Source organism: Leptonotus elevatus, chromosome 15, assembly GCF_054856555.1.
Source record: "Leptonotus elevatus isolate MCC_2025b chromosome 15, RoL_Lele_1.0, whole genome shotgun sequence".
Lineage (NCBI taxonomy): Eukaryota > Metazoa > Chordata > Actinopteri > Syngnathiformes > Syngnathidae > Leptonotus > Leptonotus elevatus.
This window is the reverse complement of record NC_141253.1, coordinates 8,405,759-8,425,458: the sequence shown is the minus strand read 5'-3', so window position 1 is coordinate 8,425,458 and position 19,700 is coordinate 8,405,759. Positions and strand designations below refer to the sequence as shown.

Below are 19,700 nucleotides of genomic sequence, written 5' to 3'. Positions count from 1 at the left end.
GGAAACAGCAGCACGGCAGAGATAGCCATATTTAGCTAGCCATCTATTTAGCTCGCTAGCCATCTCTTATTTAGCTATTTATTTATTTAGCTAGCCAACTATTTAGCCATCTTCTGGCTATATAGCCATCTGTTTAGCTAGCTAGCCACCTATTTAGCTATCTACACACTTTCTGACTTCCTGTTTACTGATAGTGACCTTTAAAGCCAGTCACCTAGCTGGAACCGAATGCTACACTCCCTTTTCTTGTATTGCTACAACATAGCCCATTGGTATGAACTCTAGATTGCCAAATGTACACATCATTTTAAACAATTCTTGTAAACATCCAAAATGACAGCCATATTTATGGAGTATTTATGGAGTGTGTTGCAACAGATTTATTTTGTTGCTTTTTTTTCCCTGTGTCACCTGTTCAAATAAAATTCAAGCGGCGCTTCACATTTCTTATAGTTTTCTCACAAATTATTGTCAGAGCATATTGATTAGATGGCTGTCTTACAGTGGGTTATGACTGTTATTTAAAGTCTTGGTCTTCAGATTCAAATATCCCCAGACTTCTTTCCATTCGACTCTTCACTTGAGGTATTCGTTTATCACCCCATAATGTGAAACACCTTATGACTGATGGCCTCTAAAACCGCCCTTTCAAAGTCGCCTCATGTGCTATTTATCTATTTTTGGCTCGTATTCCTCAATATATTTTATCACTAGCTTCCCTTTGCGCACATTTCTATCATTTCTGTCTGAGGCTCTGCTGCTCGCAATCCATTTCTCTTTGCGTTTTAGGATTCAAGTAACGCCACTTCAGTTTGGTGGATTTTTATAGATCACACGTTTCTAAATTTAATAAGCAATTGTTTTAATTTTGCCTTGCTCAGTCGTCTCTTACACCTGCGTGTGAATGTATCAAACCCTCCGTTAATGTTTATCTTTGCTGTAAGTACTTTTCACATTTTTCTCCTCCTCAGACAAACCGTATCCATCTCAACACTCTCCTGGTTACGTCTTGTCGAGGAGAATGGATGGCTGCTTTTCAGCTTCATCACATTCCAAACCATCAAACACATTTGAGGATGTCGCGTGAAAGTCATTCTCGCCCAGCTGTCTGTCACACAAGGTGAAACTGGTGTCTACAAATCTCTAATTGGCTTGAGCACAACACTTGATTTACAAGATGAGTAACTGCGTTCATGCTGAAACCTGGCAATCTAATTAACATCCACGACAAGTGCTACTTTCAATTTATTTTGTATTAAAAACTTGCATGAGCTGTGTGATCTGATAGTTGCTGTGCATCCACTATTCTACGACCACAAATAAGGAAATCCTTTCTGCAGTTAATAGGAAATGATTCTGGTTCCATCCACAAATTATAAATGTAAAGATTAATCATCTATCTCTCAAACAGATTGTGTGCTTTCCACAGGACTATAAGAATAAATCCAACACCTAATAAAAGTCCAGACAGGCTGAGTATTTTCTGCCTCTTCCTGCCCTGAAAACTAAATCCTCAGTCTTCCGTCCAAAACGACCACGAAAGGGGAAAAGCTGACAGTTTCCAGCTGTCATTGACTGCATTCATGCAATTTTCAAATCATGTTCTCTTAACCAATCTAAACATTGACTCTGGATTTTGGAACGTTCATGTTATGCATCAGTTCTTATAAGGATCGAGTGGTGGTTGAGTGAGTATGTCAGGTTTAATCATCACTTTCCAGCCGCAAATAACATTTTCAGTTTTTTTTTTCTTCTTCATATCAGTATGTGCCTGCAAAGGATTGTGATGGGTTGGGCAGTGCTGAAGGGAACAACAGTGATCGATAGTGTGATAATATATAGTGATAATGCGTTTAGTATCAGCTAATCTAACTTGTCAGAAAGCCGGCGTGTGCATGCATTTATGTTTAAAAAAAGAAAAAAAAAGCTAGTCACTTGCATCAGAAAACATTCTGGCACAGGCTGATAAAGCAGACACTACGATCACGAGTCACTTTGATCTGAGTTGTATGGTATGTTCATCCTTTTAATGCACCTGCTTTTTTGGACAATAACAACTCACACTTCATTGAACTTACTCAGGTGCAAAACCACATACATACATTCAAGTTTTCCCCGAAACTTGAAGTATCTAATTTGCCGACATCAAAATGAGCTTGAGGAACAGTGAGACAAGGTTGAGGTGACTTGGAAGTACTGTAGATGGGGAATATTACTGCGGTGAGGTCGGAGGTAGCAAGTGTTGAAAGGTAACCGCGGGGGGGACTGAAAGTGTGCAGGAAAGACTGAGCGAAAGAAAATGTTATTCAGCCTTTCATTGATACATGTGTGTATGTGAGAGAGACTGTAACCCAAGTCCTTGAAATAACACCTATGCAAACCAATGACATGTATGATAATAACGCTGCAACATTAGACCACAGCAGACGGAACTTTTATCTTTAGTGGGCACATATGCTTTTACTATACGCAGGCCTCAGGGAACGGAGCACCGCAAAATAAGTCAGATACAGTAACAAGTTGCTATTTGGGCAGATGTGTGACCTTGGATGGAAGCACTTCAAACTATAGTCTTCAAAGAAGCTTGTTTAGTCTTCTGTTATAAATATCCTAATGTTTAATATGTTTTGATTTTGATTGTAGTGATGGTTGGTAAAAGCCAACAAAAAACAAAAACAAATGGCAAAAAAACGGCAGATTTTTGAAACCCCATAAAAGACAGATTTTTGTCAAAATTGGCAAAAAAAACAACCCAAAAACAGATTTTTTGTCAAAATTGCCAAAAACGAAACAGCAAAAAAACTGGCAAAAAACCCCAAACAAAGGCAGATTTTTGTCAAAATTGGCAAAAACAAAAAAACAAAAAAGAAAGATTTTTGTCAAAATTGGCAAAAACAAACAAACAAACAAAATGGGCAGACTTTCGCCAATTCTTCTCTCGATTGAAAAGTTAAACAAATACAAAGTACTAAATGACATGCTAATGTAAAACAGTCAAATTTTCTGCCTCTATCCATCTGAGGGGCGAACATTTGCGAAATGTTGATTTCACGTCAGGGTTCATTTAGCGTCGTAATGTTTTCTAAACATTCACCAGATGTTCAACAACAAAACTTCAAGGTGAATTCTGGCAAATGTTTCACAAACGCTTAGAGGCGGCATGGCTCAGAGGTAGAGTGGTCGTCTCCAATCCGTGAGGTTGTGGGTTTGATCCTCACTCCTGGTGACCATGTTGAAGTGTCCTTGAGCAAGACACTAACTCCTGATTTGCTCCCAATGGACCTGGCAGCGCCCTGCGTGGCAGCAGTTGGTCATTGGTGTGTGAATGGGTGAATGTGAGGCATTGCAAAGCACTTTGGACACCAAATGATGTAGTTAAAAGCGCTATATAAAAAACAGTCTATTTACCATGAGAGAACATTGTGACCTTGAATGAGCCCTGACGTGAAATCAACATTCGTTAGCATCGCAAATGGTCGTCCATCAGTGGGATATAGGCTTAAGGGATTTTACCCTGCCAAATATTGGCATCGGCTTAAAAAATTTCAGGCCAACAATCCAACCTTAGATGTGAATGTGTTTTTGTGTTTTCCACAGAATTCTGCTTACATGTTGCCACTGCTCCTTGATGAGAGGCCGGTAACGAAGGAAATACTTCAGAGGGAAGTTGTCGATGTCGGGCCAGGTCGCAGGACTCTGCCAGGATACCTCCAGCCTACGAGCATTGTAACGGACCGGAGTCGCCGTCACACGCTCAGGTGGGTCTGGTTTGACTGGGAAGGGAGAAAGAAAATAACACTGTAATAAAAGCGATCCAATATCTCAAGTTTACTGCTCATGAGAGCATTTTTTAAAAACCGTAATAGAATAAAGTGTAACTACAATATGTGGCAGCGGTGCTGTCATTAGTCAGGTTTCCATCCAATTGTTTCAAAATTTTTAAGCGAATTTCCTGAAAATGCGCAAAACGGACACCTGAGGCGACTTATGCCCGTTTCCATTTGTTCTTCTTTTGTGAATATTGAGAGGGGACTCTGTCGCTGTAGGTGGCGCTATACACCATAATTTAAAAGAAGAAAAAGAAAAACAGGAAGCGACTGCGCTGTGCGATGACGTCGTATGAGTTTGGACGAGACTGGACTGGACTGCTTTTTATATAGCGCTTTAACTTATAAACTGCCATTGACGGCTATAGACGTCAAAAATTCATTTAAACTATTTCTATTAGTTTCACTTTTTTTTCCCATTTTTGTTAACAAGAGTATGAAAACATAGAAAAAAATGTATTGTACATTTAGAACAGATGTAAAATTTGTGATTAATCTTGAGTTAACTAGTGAAGTCATGTGATTAATTACAATTACAAATTTAAATCGCCTGATGCCCCTAATAAAAAAGAAAAGAAAACATTATTAAAAATTAGGGGCGTCAGACGATGACATTTTTTAATTGTAATTATTTGTTTAATCACAAATTTTATATTTGTTCTAAATGTACAATAAAAAAATCTTGGTTTTCATACTCTTGTTAACAAAAGTGGAAAAAAATGTGAAACTAATAGAAATAGCTCAAATTAATTTTTGACGTCTATGGCCGTCAATGGCGGTGAATGAGTTAACTACACCAGCTTTTATAATTTTTGATAAGCCGTAGCGTTTCTTTGTTATTTTCCATCTAAAATTGCAGTAATATTCGCTTCTATAGTTAATTCCAAAAAGATTTCTGTTTCGTCGTCCCCCTAAATATATCTTACTTTATGGTCCGACATTGCTTTGGGACTATAAAAAACGTGTGACGTAATCACCCATCAAAAACGTTGTCAGCATTTATACGCAAAACCTGTTTCCATTGCCAAAATTCGCCTTTTCCTTTTTTTGATACGCTTCAAAATCCACCCCCTCTAAGCGCAAATACTTATTTTTTTCCCAAATTTTAGGCCCTTCTAGCATTTCCATTCGGTTTTATTTTCGCATTTCTTGAAAATTTGAATAAAAATGGGTGGATGGAAACCCAACTATTGTCAGAGAGTGTGGAAGGAGTATTAGCTCCTTTGCAAATGTGTACTTACAACAATTTTATAGACAAATCGAGAAGCACTGCTGTAGTGTAACCTGTACTGGTTTTATGTAAACTATACGTTTTCCCATTTTCTTTGAAGTATAAAGTGAAAATACAACTTATTCAAGACAAAAAACAGTGATCAAATGTTCCTTCCAGGTCAGATATCATCAAATCAGCAAAAGAAAAATTCTTAAAAGTTCAAAATTGTGACTATTAAATAGGTGACTCAAGACTGTCGCTGATCACCGATAGACACTAAGCAGACAAAATGACTTTCAACCTTGCTGGTAAGAGATGAGTGACAACAGTAGCGGAGTTTGAATGTGAGAATTAAATGAAAGCTGACAGTCCTTGTAGAAAAGTGAGTGGTGCATTCTGAATACTGTACACGTCCCCGAGAGAGAATTCCATTCAATACTTTGAAAGATATTGAATAACCTTTTTCATTGTTCGATCACCCCCATTAGTGAGCACGCTGTCCAGTCATTGGATGTAAAACTGTCTCCATACCACGTGCTTACAAGATGTTAGAACAGGATATGAATAGTTGAGTTCAGCGCTTGATAAAAGACGACTTGCACGGCACGAGATAAACATGAAATACACATGTAGACAGGCTACTCTGAGAAAACGGACTGACCACGACGAAGAGATGGATTTGATCAGAGACAGGTTAAAAGCAGAAAGCCATCATGAGATTGCTAATCTCATTGTGACTTTCCATAAATACAAGTGGAAAGAAGAAAGATTAAAAACGGACAAACCGCTTTGTTCACATGAGACTCATCCAGCAGCTCATAAAAGATATGAGAGCGGAATCTACTTAGATCGATGGCTCCAGTGACCATTCATCTGGCCTGAAACATTGCACATAAGATGGCTATTGCATTAGTAATGAGCAAAGGGGAAATGCGGAACCATGATAACCTGGAGCCTTGCCAAGCAGAACAAGCAAACTACTCGCGGATTTATCACAGAGAGCAGAAGGCGAAGCTTAATGAGGCGATCTCAAACCAAAGAAAAACACTATGTCATATTGTAAACAAAGCCCTGCTTAACGTGCGGAGCGAATGTTATGAAGTTGACTTCGGTTTGTTTGAATGTGTTCACATTACACTTGCTCTGCGTTCATTTTCAATTATCATATTTCGGCAGTCATCGATGCTGGTGTGAAGTAAAAAAAACAGCACAGCAGCAGATTAATGGAAGCAAAATGGCTTAATTTTCCAGGGAAAACGAGGTTGTTTAATGTTCATGCTGTGAAACTTTTTCATTTCATTCCATACGTTTAGCTCAATGTGACCATCGAAGAATAAAACCTCTGTCCCTCCTGACTCCGTATCTTACACTTCAACAACATTTTAAAATGATGAACAAGGCGTTAAAACTGTGCCAAATGACATCCGAGACTGAGTCAAGCTCTTCCATCTGTTAAGTCTTTCATGCCTTTCCCCCTTTTCCATATTGTGTTCTTACATAAGTACACTCAGCAGACACTTCATTAGGATCACTTTCATCATAGGAGCACTTCTCAGTATGGCGCAGTGCAGTTGTACACTTGTGCAGACTACCAATAATATATATATTTTTTCTTGTGATGGCAGAATTAATTTTCTACCGCATGTAATAGGCAACTTTTCAAATCGAAATAAAATACTATAAAATGGCATTTACATACACTGGTAGCAGTCTGGATCCCTTCCCCTTAACTCCAAATGGATGCCAAAAGGTGATTTCTTCTTGTCGAACAAAAAAGAAAGATCATGAATAATGGTAGGAAAAAAAATAAATTCTGTCCTGTAACCATGTCCTCGCGTTGGCATTTTAAAAACAGGACATGACTGATATTTACATCTATTCCCACGTATTGTAAATGACATTAGCTGTAGTCCTAACACATACGGTATATGGTGACCATATTTTGATTTCCAAAAAAGAGAGGATACTCGACCCGGCCTTGATACTCGAAGATGCCATACATTTTAACTAATATTTTAAGATATGCCTCGTCTGTATGTGTAGAAAACAAAACAAAAAAAACCCCAACTCTGCTGCCACCTGCTGGCCGTTTTTTGTAATAACAACCATTGCTTTAAGCGACCTCTTCAGGTCAGAAGCTGCATCAAAGCTTTCTGTTTGCTCTAGCATTAAAAAAAACTATAAGTGCGTTTTTGGGACCATGACAATATTTAAAATAGAACGTTTTTATACGTTTTTGGGAGCAAATGAGTTAAGTGCGCGCCACATCATACATTACGGTACAGTACCGTAATACAGTAATGTATTTTTATTTATTTCATTTATGTACTTTATAGAAAATATATACTGCATATCATTTAATTTGTTTAATTTAAAAAATATGTTTTAAATATTTTTATTATTTTATTTTTAACAAATAATTTTATTTTGAAACAAAATTTAATGTAATTCAACTTACAAGCCTCTGGGAACCCATTGTGTTCGTAAGTTGAGGACTACCAATATAATAGCAATATTAACATCCGCGGTCTACCAGTCACAACCCATTTGCCGCACAATGTCAAATCGGACATTTTAATTCATGTATATTTAAAAAATGAATAAAAAATCCCAGACGCCTGGACAGGATGTAAAACAAGTGGACATGTCCGGGCAAAATAGTACGTTTGGTCACCCTAGGTACCTGGATCATTTCACCGCATGTAACCCAAGTGAATGATGATTACTTTGGCTGACTACACCTCCAACAAAACACCAGCCAGCCTGTCTTCAAGTCTCTCAAAGAATTTTCACCAATTAGCTGCGTGAGCTGCCGCTGACAGCCTTTGTCATTTTACCCGGCAGAAACAACGATCCCTGCTGACGGTTTGCCGGGTTGTTCTTTGCCAAAGATAATTAGCCTCATTTTCACCTGCAGTAGAGAGACAGTAGACTGTGGATGTGGTGAACCTGTAGCGCAAGGAAAATGAGGTGGAAGGAAAAAAACAAAATGTGCAAGATTATGACCAGTGCTGTTTTCATATTGTCAAGCTTGGAAATCAACCGCTTTCCTCATAAACTTAGAAGTGACTCTAAAGTATATGAGGGAGTATATGAGTATATTTAGTCTTTAAAAACCTAATCTTATCAATGCTTTTATCTCCAGTAGACTTGATTATTGGGACGGTCTTCTGACTAGACTCCCTCAAACCAGCATCAAACAGCTCCAGTTTTCAAAACGCTGCAGCTCGGTTCTGACCAGAACAAAGAGATTAAAACATATTACTCCAATCGGAAAGGCTTTACACAGTCAGCTGCATATATTTATTTATTTAAGGATTTTAAAATTAGGCTAATGAATGTGATTATGTGAATTTGGGAATATAGACCCTATTTGGTTCTGCGTATCGTAGATTCGCGTCAATGAGTTAATGAGCCAAGAGCTCAAAGCAAACATGGCGCATCAGCATTTAGCTGTTATGCTGCATGCAAATGAAATAAGCTGCCGACAGAACTTGAAGATAGCCTCCAAGTGTAAATGTTTTAAAATCCAGGTTATTAAGGTCTTTCAGAGCATTTCTATAATCAATTTTTTTCTCAAATCATGTTCTTGTGCTGTAGTAAAGTACTTTTTACTTCTCTCGTTTGCTTTTAAATGTCTTCAACTCTTTTTCCTTTAAATGCTTTTTTTTTGTGTGGTTAAATGTTTTGTAACTGTGTACATGGGAAGCACATGGAGCTACCTCGTGTATGAAATGTGCCTTATTTCTCTATTTATCTTCCTGTTAATGCCTTGAACTTCAGAGACAACAAACACGTTTAAGTAATTGGCAATACAGTGAACCTTTATTTGGGGGCTCGCGGTCGAGCCCAATTGCGAATAGCAAATTTCATGTAATATGTGCTTTTTTTCTTCTTTTTTTTTGTTATTTCAAAAGTGTGGACCAAACTGGTAGCCCTTCACATTAATCAGTATCCAAGAACTGCGGTTCTCACTTTATATGTACAGTGTCGAAAGGACGGCGATTTTAACATTTACATGGAAGACTGAAAGTCATGCTGGCTGTGTAAGAGCAGATGGCCACAGAGATCTCGATATTTCAAATCGACCGTCTGTTCTCCTACTGGCCTCCGGGGGATGCAATCATTACAAAGGTCACCTGTGATCTCAAACAAGTGCAACATCTTTAATTCGTACACAAATATAAAATACATATATCCATCTAAATAAATAAATAAATCACACCATATTTCACAAACAGAGGCCAGTTAAATGCTCTTATAGGTCAAGTCAGCGTCCCTGTGATTTAAACAATGAGGGGAGGTGGACGCCAGACCCTGCACAGCTGCCAGAGGTTATCCTTCTCTCCACTGTAAGCCACATAACATAGCAGGTGGCGCTGTGCTACATGCTGTTTTGTGATGCACTGCCATCAGTTACTGATCTCATCCACTCAGAGAACTTCCATAGAGTAGTTTTACTCAGTTAAAAACTGTGCAAACGGTAAAAAAGCATTGATTTATTTGATGGGGATACAACTTTCTCAAAGGTTTAGCACCAAATGATCCACACTGGCCACAATTAAACACACATACACACGCGCGCACGTCTCATCTAATTTTATTTCAGCAGTGGCCGAATGAACAAGGACAGCCAAGGATGGTTTTACTAACTTCCACTTGGAATTAAGAAGTGCGCCAGAAAGCATGAAATTGTTTTATTTATTTATGATCTGCCTCGTTTTCCCGTAAAATTAATGTGACTCACACGTTTTTTTTTTGTTTTTTTTTACAATACAGACGCTGGGAGCAAATAGACAAGGGGGGCTAAACTCAAAGCTTTTCCCTTCAGACACCTACTGTGCATGCAAACAGAAGGTAAGGAAATGGCAAGATAGGAGGAAAGTGAAAAGTAGAGAGGCACGTACGGGAATGTTCAAGAATGCAAAGAAAGGAGCAGTGCGGAATTTTCTTATCAACTGATAGTTAAGGAAAGTATCCTCAGTCACCGCGCTAATCCGGCTAGCATTAGCATTTTCATGAATCCTGTGTCCGGGATTTGGCGGAGCATGTCACTGACTCAATTTATATACACACACACACACACACACTCCCACACATCGACTGTGTGTGTTTTATACACCATACACACCCATACCTCGCTCGAAGGGATACAGCAGAATTGAGAACCGCCAGAAGCACTTCTCTTATCTATTTAAGTGGAGCTCATTCCTTCCTTTAAGTGAACACATTTCCTCTTCATTGCCTTCCAGCCAGTCTGCGAAGAATTTTTAACAATCCTACTTTTGTGGTACAACCATCTTGTACTTTTACACAAACTTAAGAATTCTGAATGCCATGAAGTTGGGCTAAGAACAAAAAGGCTCCGCTTAAGGCAATAGTAATTAACAATTGTGTGAACTTTGCAAGAACCTATTGAGTGTTACTTTTACAACTCTACAGTCCGTTTGTACTGGGTTAAATGGAACCAAACATAAATTTGCACCTATGTGGACACATAGTTATAGGTTTTTTTTTTTTTTTTTTTTTTTTTAATATATAGTTTTTGGCACTAGACAGATAAAGCACCAAGTCACAATTAGAGTAAATTCTAATAAAAGAGAAAGAGTGTATGAAAATAAATCTCTTGGTGTTGTTATTGATGAAAGATTAAGCTGGAAGTCCCACATAGATAATGTTAAAAGGAAAGTGTCCAAAATTATAGGGATTCTCTACAAAAAATTTTTTTGAATAAGAAGTAACTATATACGTTATATTGCTCATTATTATTACCATATCTAACCTATTGTGTAGAAATATGGGGAAATGCTTACAAAACAAATACCCTCTTTTCAAATTACAAAAAGAGAGCAATAAGAACTATTAACCGATTAAAATATACAGAAACAACAAACTCACTATTTATCAAATTAAGCACAACGACATTTTATCTAAATCTAGCTCAAATAAGGTACAAAGTACACAACACAATATTCAGAAGTTGTTTGAAATTAGAAAGAGTGGCTATGATTTAAGGGGTACAATTAACAAAATATGAAGCAAAGTTGTATTTCAATTTTAGGTGTAAATTTGTGGAACAATTTTAGGAATTAACCTGAAAAGGTGTGAATCACTGGTTGTGTTTAAAAAGATGTATAAAAACAAAGTACAGCAACAATATTTAAATCAGGTGTAAGTCAGTACAAACGTAGAAAATAGTGCAATTAAAACTGTATGTGTAAGCCTTTGTGCTGATATATATATCTGTTAAAGTGTTACCTTATCAATTAAATGCACAATATTGTTGGCATATCTATACAAATTTTTTAATTTTTTTCTTTCTTGTAAGAGAGTACGACTCGAGTCAAGTTTTTTTTTTACTTCTTCCTACTCCCTCTTGAACATGTAAGCTATGCTTAATGATGACCTTGTATGTAAAAAAAAATATATATATATTTTTTAATCTTTATATTTTAATGTCAGTATTTCTGTTGCTGGTTTATAAGTTCAATAAACAAACAAACATTTCATTCCACAACCAAAATAGCCGACTTCAAGTACAAACATTGCTTGTAGCGCAGTTAGTGCAGCAGACCAATGGATAAAAAGCTCGACAGCAGTTCTGTAGCAGGACCTGAAGGTGCAAATTACTTTTGCTATATGGTAATTCCTTTATACAGCACTTTTCCACCTTACAAGTCCCTCTACATTCGACTACTCATGACTCTGAGGGCTCGGTATCTTGCTCAAGGATACTTTGACATGGCATGGGATCGAACCCACAACCTCTGGGTTGGGAGGCAACCACTCCATTTTCTATAACGCTTATCCTGTATGGTGCCATGGAGCTGCCACTTATCTGGCAAACTACATCCTGGACTTGTCACCAGCCAATCTCACTATTCACATTCACACCCTGACAGAGTGAATGAAATGGGAATTGAACCGAAGCAGCCTGCAGAGAAGTTGGGCGAGTAAAACCACTTTGTCATCAATGACTGCCAATTAAAATGGAACAATAAAATCTTGGCATAAATCTGTTGGACACAGTAAGGAGAAATTTTTATTGACGAGAAGGCTGACGGCAGCAAGAAAACAGATTGCCGTTGCAAAGTGGAAACTGTGGATTAAAACGAGCATCACACGCAGAGCTCGAGCAGGCAGGATAAGACTAATGAGCAATGCTGTTTTGGTAAAGCTTACTTAACCAAAGCTGATCATCTACTACAAATATCATTTTGTAGTAGGCCTACCTGAATTTAAAATCGCAAATTCATCAATAGCAAGTACAGCCACAATTATTATTTTTTTTTTACCATGTAATGCAGTGTGAGTTTCTCATAAATGGACTATGCTGGATTTCTCAGAAAAAAACAACAACTCTGCATTTCCTTTTCAGTTTGGTGACATTTATTTGGCCAATTATTTTCTACTTTCTTTCTCTTGCTGGCACTGATCAAAGGAGTGAATACAATCAATCATCTGTGGTCAAACAAATGCTTTGGCATTAGGGAAGGGGTTGGCATCTTTACTGAGATGACACTCGCTATTTTCGGTCTTTGTGTTCTTTGCCAAATTTTTGTGAGAAGGACCCCAAGGCTGCGCCAATTTGGAAACAAAACATAATTGGTCAGGAATACCTTCTTCATATGCTACTTCACTAAGTGGTAATGCACGGCTGAGTGAGTTCCAAAAACGTTTTAAATGTCAGGTTTAGATGTAAAACTGGTGGTATATCGGAAGAACATAAGAGAAAACAATATTTACATTACCTATACTGGACTCCTCAAAAGAGATTGTGCTGGAGGCTTTGCCCAAAGCGCTGACTGCGGTCACGTTGACTTTGTATGGAAAGCTGGAGAAAACCTCTGGAAAACGTACATGGCAGCGATTCTTATGGACGGAATCTTTTTGCACCTCCAGTGAACGCTGGTTATGTCTGGAGAAATGAGAAACAGAAGCATCTTGTTAAAAAAAAATAATAATAAAAATGCCAACCAATATTTTGTTGATTGCGGCAAGGTCGTCACCCACATAAAAAAAAAAATCAGCCAGAAGGGTGAAGATACCGAACAAATGACTACACTTATTATCTTTCTATCAGTTGGCTCCTTATTACCATGTTAATGGAGTCATAATGGTTATACAGTATTAATAAGGAGCACCTGCTGTGCTTTGAGATAGGGAAGGATGAAAGATAAAAAAAGAAGTGTCAGATGTGGACTTCTTTGGTGCCCTCAAACTAGCGAATATAATGTAAAAATGACAGGGCGATACCATGGAGGCGAGGCGCGTGTGTCCCCAGGGAACATGATTTTTAATTTTGCCGTACTAGAATAACATGTACTTGCACATCCACTACGGTGGCAGTTTAGCGCGAAATTCTTCTTCCTCCTTTGGGCTACAAAAAAATATTGAGAAGCACTGCTCTATGTCAAAATTTGATAATTCAGCCTCAGTGGTGGTCTTCAGTCATTAGTGGGGTTTCCATCCACCCATTTTTATTCAAATTTTCAAGAAATGCGAAAAAAAAACTGAATGGAAACGCTAGAAATTCGAAAAAGGGTCCAAAATTCGCAAAAAACAATTTTTACGCTTGGAGGGGGTGAATTTTGAAGCGTATTGAAAAAAGGAAAATGCGAATTTTGGCTATGGAAACAGGTTTTGCAAATAAACGCTCACAACACGTCGCACGTTTTGACCGGATATTGTAGTTACAAAGCAATGGCGGACGATAAAGTTAGGTATGTTTGGGGGGAACGACGAAAGAGAAATCTTTTCGGAAATTAATTAAAGAAGTGAATATTAATGCAATTCTTAGATGGAAAACAGCAAAAAAAAATGCTACGGTTTATCAAGAATTACAAAAGCTCATCCAACGTCATCGCATGGCCACTGATCTGAATATATTACTAAATAGCCGACGTTTGAAGCCGCGAGGGTGCCATATTACTCCTCCCAAGAAACGTTTCTCGGCATACGATCCAATACATTTACAGTATCGAAATTGGAGAACATTTGAGACTGTACTTAGCAGAAACAGCATGATTTATGATGTTTTCATTTGTTAAACATAAGAGGACTTCAGACATTTTACAACTTGCCTTAAATACATGTATAAATGATATGATTAATGATGTTTACAGGAGGAAACTTGTATATTTTTTTTATTAAAGAATTATAACTGTAATTCAACAAAAGATGCCTCTACCAAATCTTATAATGGGGTCTAAGGAACTGAGTGATAAAAGAAAAAGGGGGTCTTCAAAACAGCACAACACACTTTTTTTTTTCTTTTCCACTTGTTAAAAAATAGCGACCAAACCCCCTCAAACCACCCACCCCGCCCCCGGCCCTATACTAACTGCCTACGACTTGTATATGTCTAATCTGTATGTATACCGTATAGTTTATATAGTAGCCTGCTCGCGAGATGGGAGGGGTAAAATGGCCGCCCTGTCGCTTCAATGGCTTGCACGGGCGTGTATTGGCTTTCGGCTATCCAGCCATATATTCAGATCAGTGTCGCACAGCGCAGTCACTTCCTGTTCTTCTTCTTCTTTTAAATTACTGGTGGATCCCATCTCTATGGTGTATACCGCCACCTACAGCGGCGGAGTCCCCTCTCAATATTCGCAAAAGAAGAACAGACGGAAACGGGCACAAGTCGCATGTCCGTTTTGCGCATTTTCAGTAAATGTGCTTAAAATTTTTTAAACAATTGGATGGAAACCCCACTACTGATGTACAAAGAACAAAATGACTTACTGAACGTCCACTTCAAATGTCGTGGGGATGTAGGTCGAGTGCTGCTGGTGCCAGCTGCAGTAGAAGCCTTTGGGATATGTGTTGGATCTACAGGACACTATCGGTTCCCGAGGGGAAACTGCAAGGGAAAAAAAAACAAAGAACAGACTGTGATTATTCGACTCAAATGAAATTATTATTAATCAAATATGGCTGCGAGGTAGACAGAAATGCTCTCCAGCCAATATCACTTGCTCACATTTATTTGCACTTGACAACATTGTCAATGAAGATCCCCTGCTCAAAAATACCCAATCAGAAAATGTACCAGCTATTTTTACATCCAAATCAACAAATACAGTAAGTGATTTCTCCGGAGTCTTGTGTGCTGTGCATTATACTAAATATGAATACTGATTATGAAACAAAGAACTGCAGATAAAATAACATTAAACCTTCACTGTTACGCTCACAGATGAAATCAAGGAGGTGGGTGGATATGTTGACTGAGTAATAAAAAGTGGTGGTGGGGGGGAAAATGGTTAAAAAGTTGCAAAGAGAGTAGGGAGGCAATATTGTATGTGAATAAAAGAAGGCTAGTGCAGTGGGAGCGTAACAGATGAATGAAGGAGGTTGTCCAGAAGAAGCGATGTTATGCCAACTCTGGCCTCCCTCGAGATTAGGCTCCTTTCTTCTCAGCAAGTGAAGCACACACTTGTCTACCACTCCCTCTTCCTCCCTGCGGCTCTTTGCCCTTTTTCCCAGAGTTATTTCCACTTCGTATAAAATACAGTACTGGCCCCGTAGAGGAGAGATATGTGAGGGGGCGAAAGAAGATCATTATTTGCCGCTATAAATTGATCCACAAACCGTCTCATCTGTTTTAAGTGCCGGAAAATTCATTTCACACTTTGTGCTTCATTAGTCACAATCAGTACAGTATGTTGCTCTTTATGGATGATATAAGAGCTATTATCAAATTTTAATCTTAGGGATTACACATATTGCTATTACTACATTATGAAAACATGCACAGTTTAATGAGATCCAATTCAACAAATATCCATTGGCAATTCAGCTTAGGTTATTTTTTTTAAATATTTGTTTTAGTGGCTGAGCTGTGCAACTGCTGTATAGCGATGTTTAAAAATGTACCCAACCAAAATACAGGACAACCTTGCCCTATTTCTGTACCCGCAAGTCTCGCATAAAGTGGAGTTAACTGTGCAAATGGGTGGAGTTTTCTTTCTTTTGGGATTTTCCTTGACAAGCACAAGGTAAAAGTGGGTGTTTCCGCCATTGTGGGAGGGAGCACAGCCAACTTCCGGCCAATTGACGCAGATCTCCTCATTACTCTCTACATGGCATGTCGATGGAGGAGATCGGTGAGTGCAAATCACATTTAAAATGAACTGCAGGATGATGTGTCAAGTTCCACCACCCATAGATTTGCTGCTAGGTCAGGGATGTGCTATTAAAATGTTTTTAAAATGAATGATAGTTCAATGAATAGATTTTTACAATGATTTAGAGGCATTTATGAATGAAATTTGACGACATCCACCACAACACGTCCGCAGTGCGCCTCCGCGTCGGTCAAATCCACCAAAATCACCACCCGCGCCACAACTTAGACCTCCTTTTAGCTAGTCTAAAATCGAGTCTACTTTTCGTCACCAAATTGCAAGATGTGCCGGGGCGTGCAATAGAATACGCCGAAACGCATATCGACACAAGACTTGTAAACACGCTAAATTAGACCCTGGCACGAAAATGAAGATGTGCCCGTTTTTACGCCATAAAAGACTGAGTCAGAACTGATCCAACACCAGTTGTGCAAAAGTTATGTGAACCACTATACCAACAACAGCCTCCATTTGAGGAATTAATTTATTTTTTTCTTTGATCAAATATTTATTATTTGTATTTTCTTTTTTGTAAACAATACCAACAGTGAGATATACAATAATAAAGAATAATTACCACTAAACAGACATTACAACAACCCAATCCAAATCCCCCCAAAAAGAAAAAGTAAACATCAACAACTACAAAAACAACAGCAAATAACGTCATATTGTTTTAAAAACAAAAATATATACATACAAATAAAAAAGAAGAAAAGAGGGGGAAAACAGTACATACCAGAAAAGTACAAATTTACAAAAATGATGCAGTCCCTTTCTTTTACATCCTCAGTGAACTTGGAGGTAGCCTGCAAATTGTCCAACAAGCACACATTTGTCGATTCAACCATTGGCAGAGATCCAGCCACTACTATCGTACAGCAGTCTTTGATACCACTCTTACATTGGATAACATTAGCTCTTGCAGCTGTACCTAATGTAGTGCCAGTGAGTGTTTCCCCGTAATAATGTCCACTGATAAAAAAAACAACAACATTTCGTTCTCCATTATGTTTAGTTACATAAGCACTAAAAAGTGAGAAGGCGTCCATTTCTCTTTAAGAACTACAGTATTTGCTCATGGAATGCAAGGCATGGGAAAAACCGCATGAATCGAGAACATTTCTTTCCCCTGTGGTGCAACTCGGGTAGCTCAAAATGTTTTTCCAGAACGGAGGCTTCTAAGGTGTGGCTAGATTAAAAGGTGATTAGAAGGAACGGTTTTATTAGTTCGAGTAATAGCATCGTCAACTAAAAAAGCATGTTTGGAAAATATTTTTTCGATACCTTTTGTGTTGACCATGAATTAAGTACAGTAATCCTAGCTGCAGTCTTAAATCGCCAAAGCACCGACTTTAGTTTTCAAGTTACCCAGAAGTGTTTGAGGTTTGACAATGAGAAAAGTGAAGATCATATTGAACCAAGACAAGAAAGGCAAACCCTCAGGGGGAACAGTGTAACAAAAAAGCAGGCAAACATTGAATATTGAGGACCTCATTGGATCAAGACTTTATTCGCCATTTGTCAAAGCTTATATATGTACACACTCTTTTCTTCTATGCAAACACTGGTTTTATTATGGATCCTTTGGTGGCTGGTTATTCTTTATTATTATTATTGTTATAATTTCTCCATATTATTGCAACTCTTCTTTTAAAAAAAAATACCTCAATGTTATTTTTTCTGTATTTACAGTGGAAAACCATATGGTGAATTATTATAAAATACTCCATTGCATTATTATTCAATTTAGTAAATAATCATACAAGTATACAGCATTTTAAAGTTCTGATACAATGGACAAACGATTGTGAGGGGGTCCCAGTAATTATTGTTAAGGTTATTTCCCTGTCACACCCAGTTAGCTGTGTTTAAGCGGTCACCACGGTTACTAATTAACCTGTCAATAGCATCAACAATGAGGTGTCAGAGAGGACATCTAATCACACTCAATTAATCACAAAGACTAATTGGGGCCATCTTGATCAATTTGTCCCTCATCTGAGAACTTCAGTCAAAGTTAAAGAAAAAACTGTGCTGAAAACAAAGACACACACACTCACATATTGATCGCCAGGGCAGAGAAACGCAAACCCACATAGATTCGGACCTGCAGGTATTCCTGTAGGCTTTGAAGAAAGATCCTTAATCAATGCAGCCACCTTATTAAGAACTTGGATAAGCCATTTACTGAAAGACAACAATTAAAGGACCACAGCGTAGACAATTCACCAGATATTTAAAAATACACAAGAAGAAACGAGGACAAACGAGGCCAGTTGCATTACGTTTGTTTTGAGGTTTGACAGCAATATGGAGGTTTTGCGTTGAATGTTTTTTTTTTTAAAGTTGATTTCAAATTATATTATTTGAGGGCTATGCAAGTCAACCAACAAACCTTTTGAAATTTAGTGCATAAAAATATTCATTTTCATTTTTATTACTAGGAACCACCCACCCAAGAATTAAAACGGCATCATTCATCACAGTTAATGACATCATCCTGTAAGAACCAAGAGTTAGATAAGAGTCAGATAGCTAACAAACAGATGCACCGATCAGTCTTCATCAATACTAGCTATATGTACATGAACATAATTCCTTTAACACTTTTGAAACGTGATAACATAACATGATAGAAGCGTGATATTGTGAAAAATATGGCTACAAAAATAGCTAGAAAAATATGTTTAAAAAGTGCTTTTTTCCCCCCCAGATTGATACCAGTAAGAGTACTGAAATTTTTAATTTTTATTTTACCTTAAAAACATTTTTTTTCTTTTAATTATTATTCTAATTCCTAGTTCCTGATTGTAAAACGGCCACTAGAGGGCTGCCGATGTCGGCCCGGCGCTGCAAGTACCGATACTTTGAAACAAGGCCGGGTATCGCCGCATGCGACACACACCTGCCTCCTTTTGAGCAACGCTCCGTCTTATTCAAAAGTCAGCGTGAAATGGCACTTTGTGAAATGGCACTCGCTTCAGAATCAAATCGATTGTGTTGACGTGTGAGTATGCTTTTGAATGAGAAGATGGAACGAGCCGCAGACACAATGAGACAAGAGTCTCCTTCACAGGCGACTGTGTGAGACATCCTGCTGAACATTAATCTGACCTCAATTCTAAATCCAATAGATGGCTTTTAAAGTTGCGATGTACTTTAGATACTTAGTTTCATTAAAATCTTAATAGGAGATTGTTGTCGATCAATACCCCTTTTATTTATTTCAAATAGAAAGCAATCTGTATGCTTCTTTCAAGGGAAACTTGACCCGTTGAGACATTTTCAGCCGTAAAAAGTTTGTATTTTGTCCAAAATGAATTTGATAATTACATCTTTTTTTGTATAATGAATACCTTTAAAAACAAGTTTTTCTACTTGCTGTCGACTGAAGATGACATCACCTGTGCTGAGGAAGTAGGTAACGACCAATCATGGCTTACCTGTTGACTGAGCTCAATAAAGTAAAGTATCCCTTTCAAGTAGAAAGACAAGCTCATATATATATATATATATATATATATA

General features: G+C 37.9%; 1 protein-coding gene across 5 annotated transcripts in view; it reads right to left on the bottom strand.

Annotated features, from left to right (window-relative positions):
- Positions 1-19,700, bottom strand: part of cntfr (ciliary neurotrophic factor receptor) — a 203,945-nt gene that overhangs the window by 17,665 nt on the left and 166,580 nt on the right. For all 5 annotated transcript variants that reach the window (XM_086097748.1, XM_086097749.1, XM_086097747.1 and 2 more), the window contains 3 exons: positions 14,788-14,905; positions 12,792-12,958; positions 3,610-3,773 (listed from right to left, as the gene is read on the bottom strand). In XM_086097748.1, the coding sequence (XP_085953874.1) occupies positions 3,610-3,773; positions 12,792-12,958; positions 14,788-14,905 (449 nt within the window). The remainder of the gene's footprint in view (positions 1-3,609; positions 3,774-12,791; positions 12,959-14,787; positions 14,906-19,700) is intronic.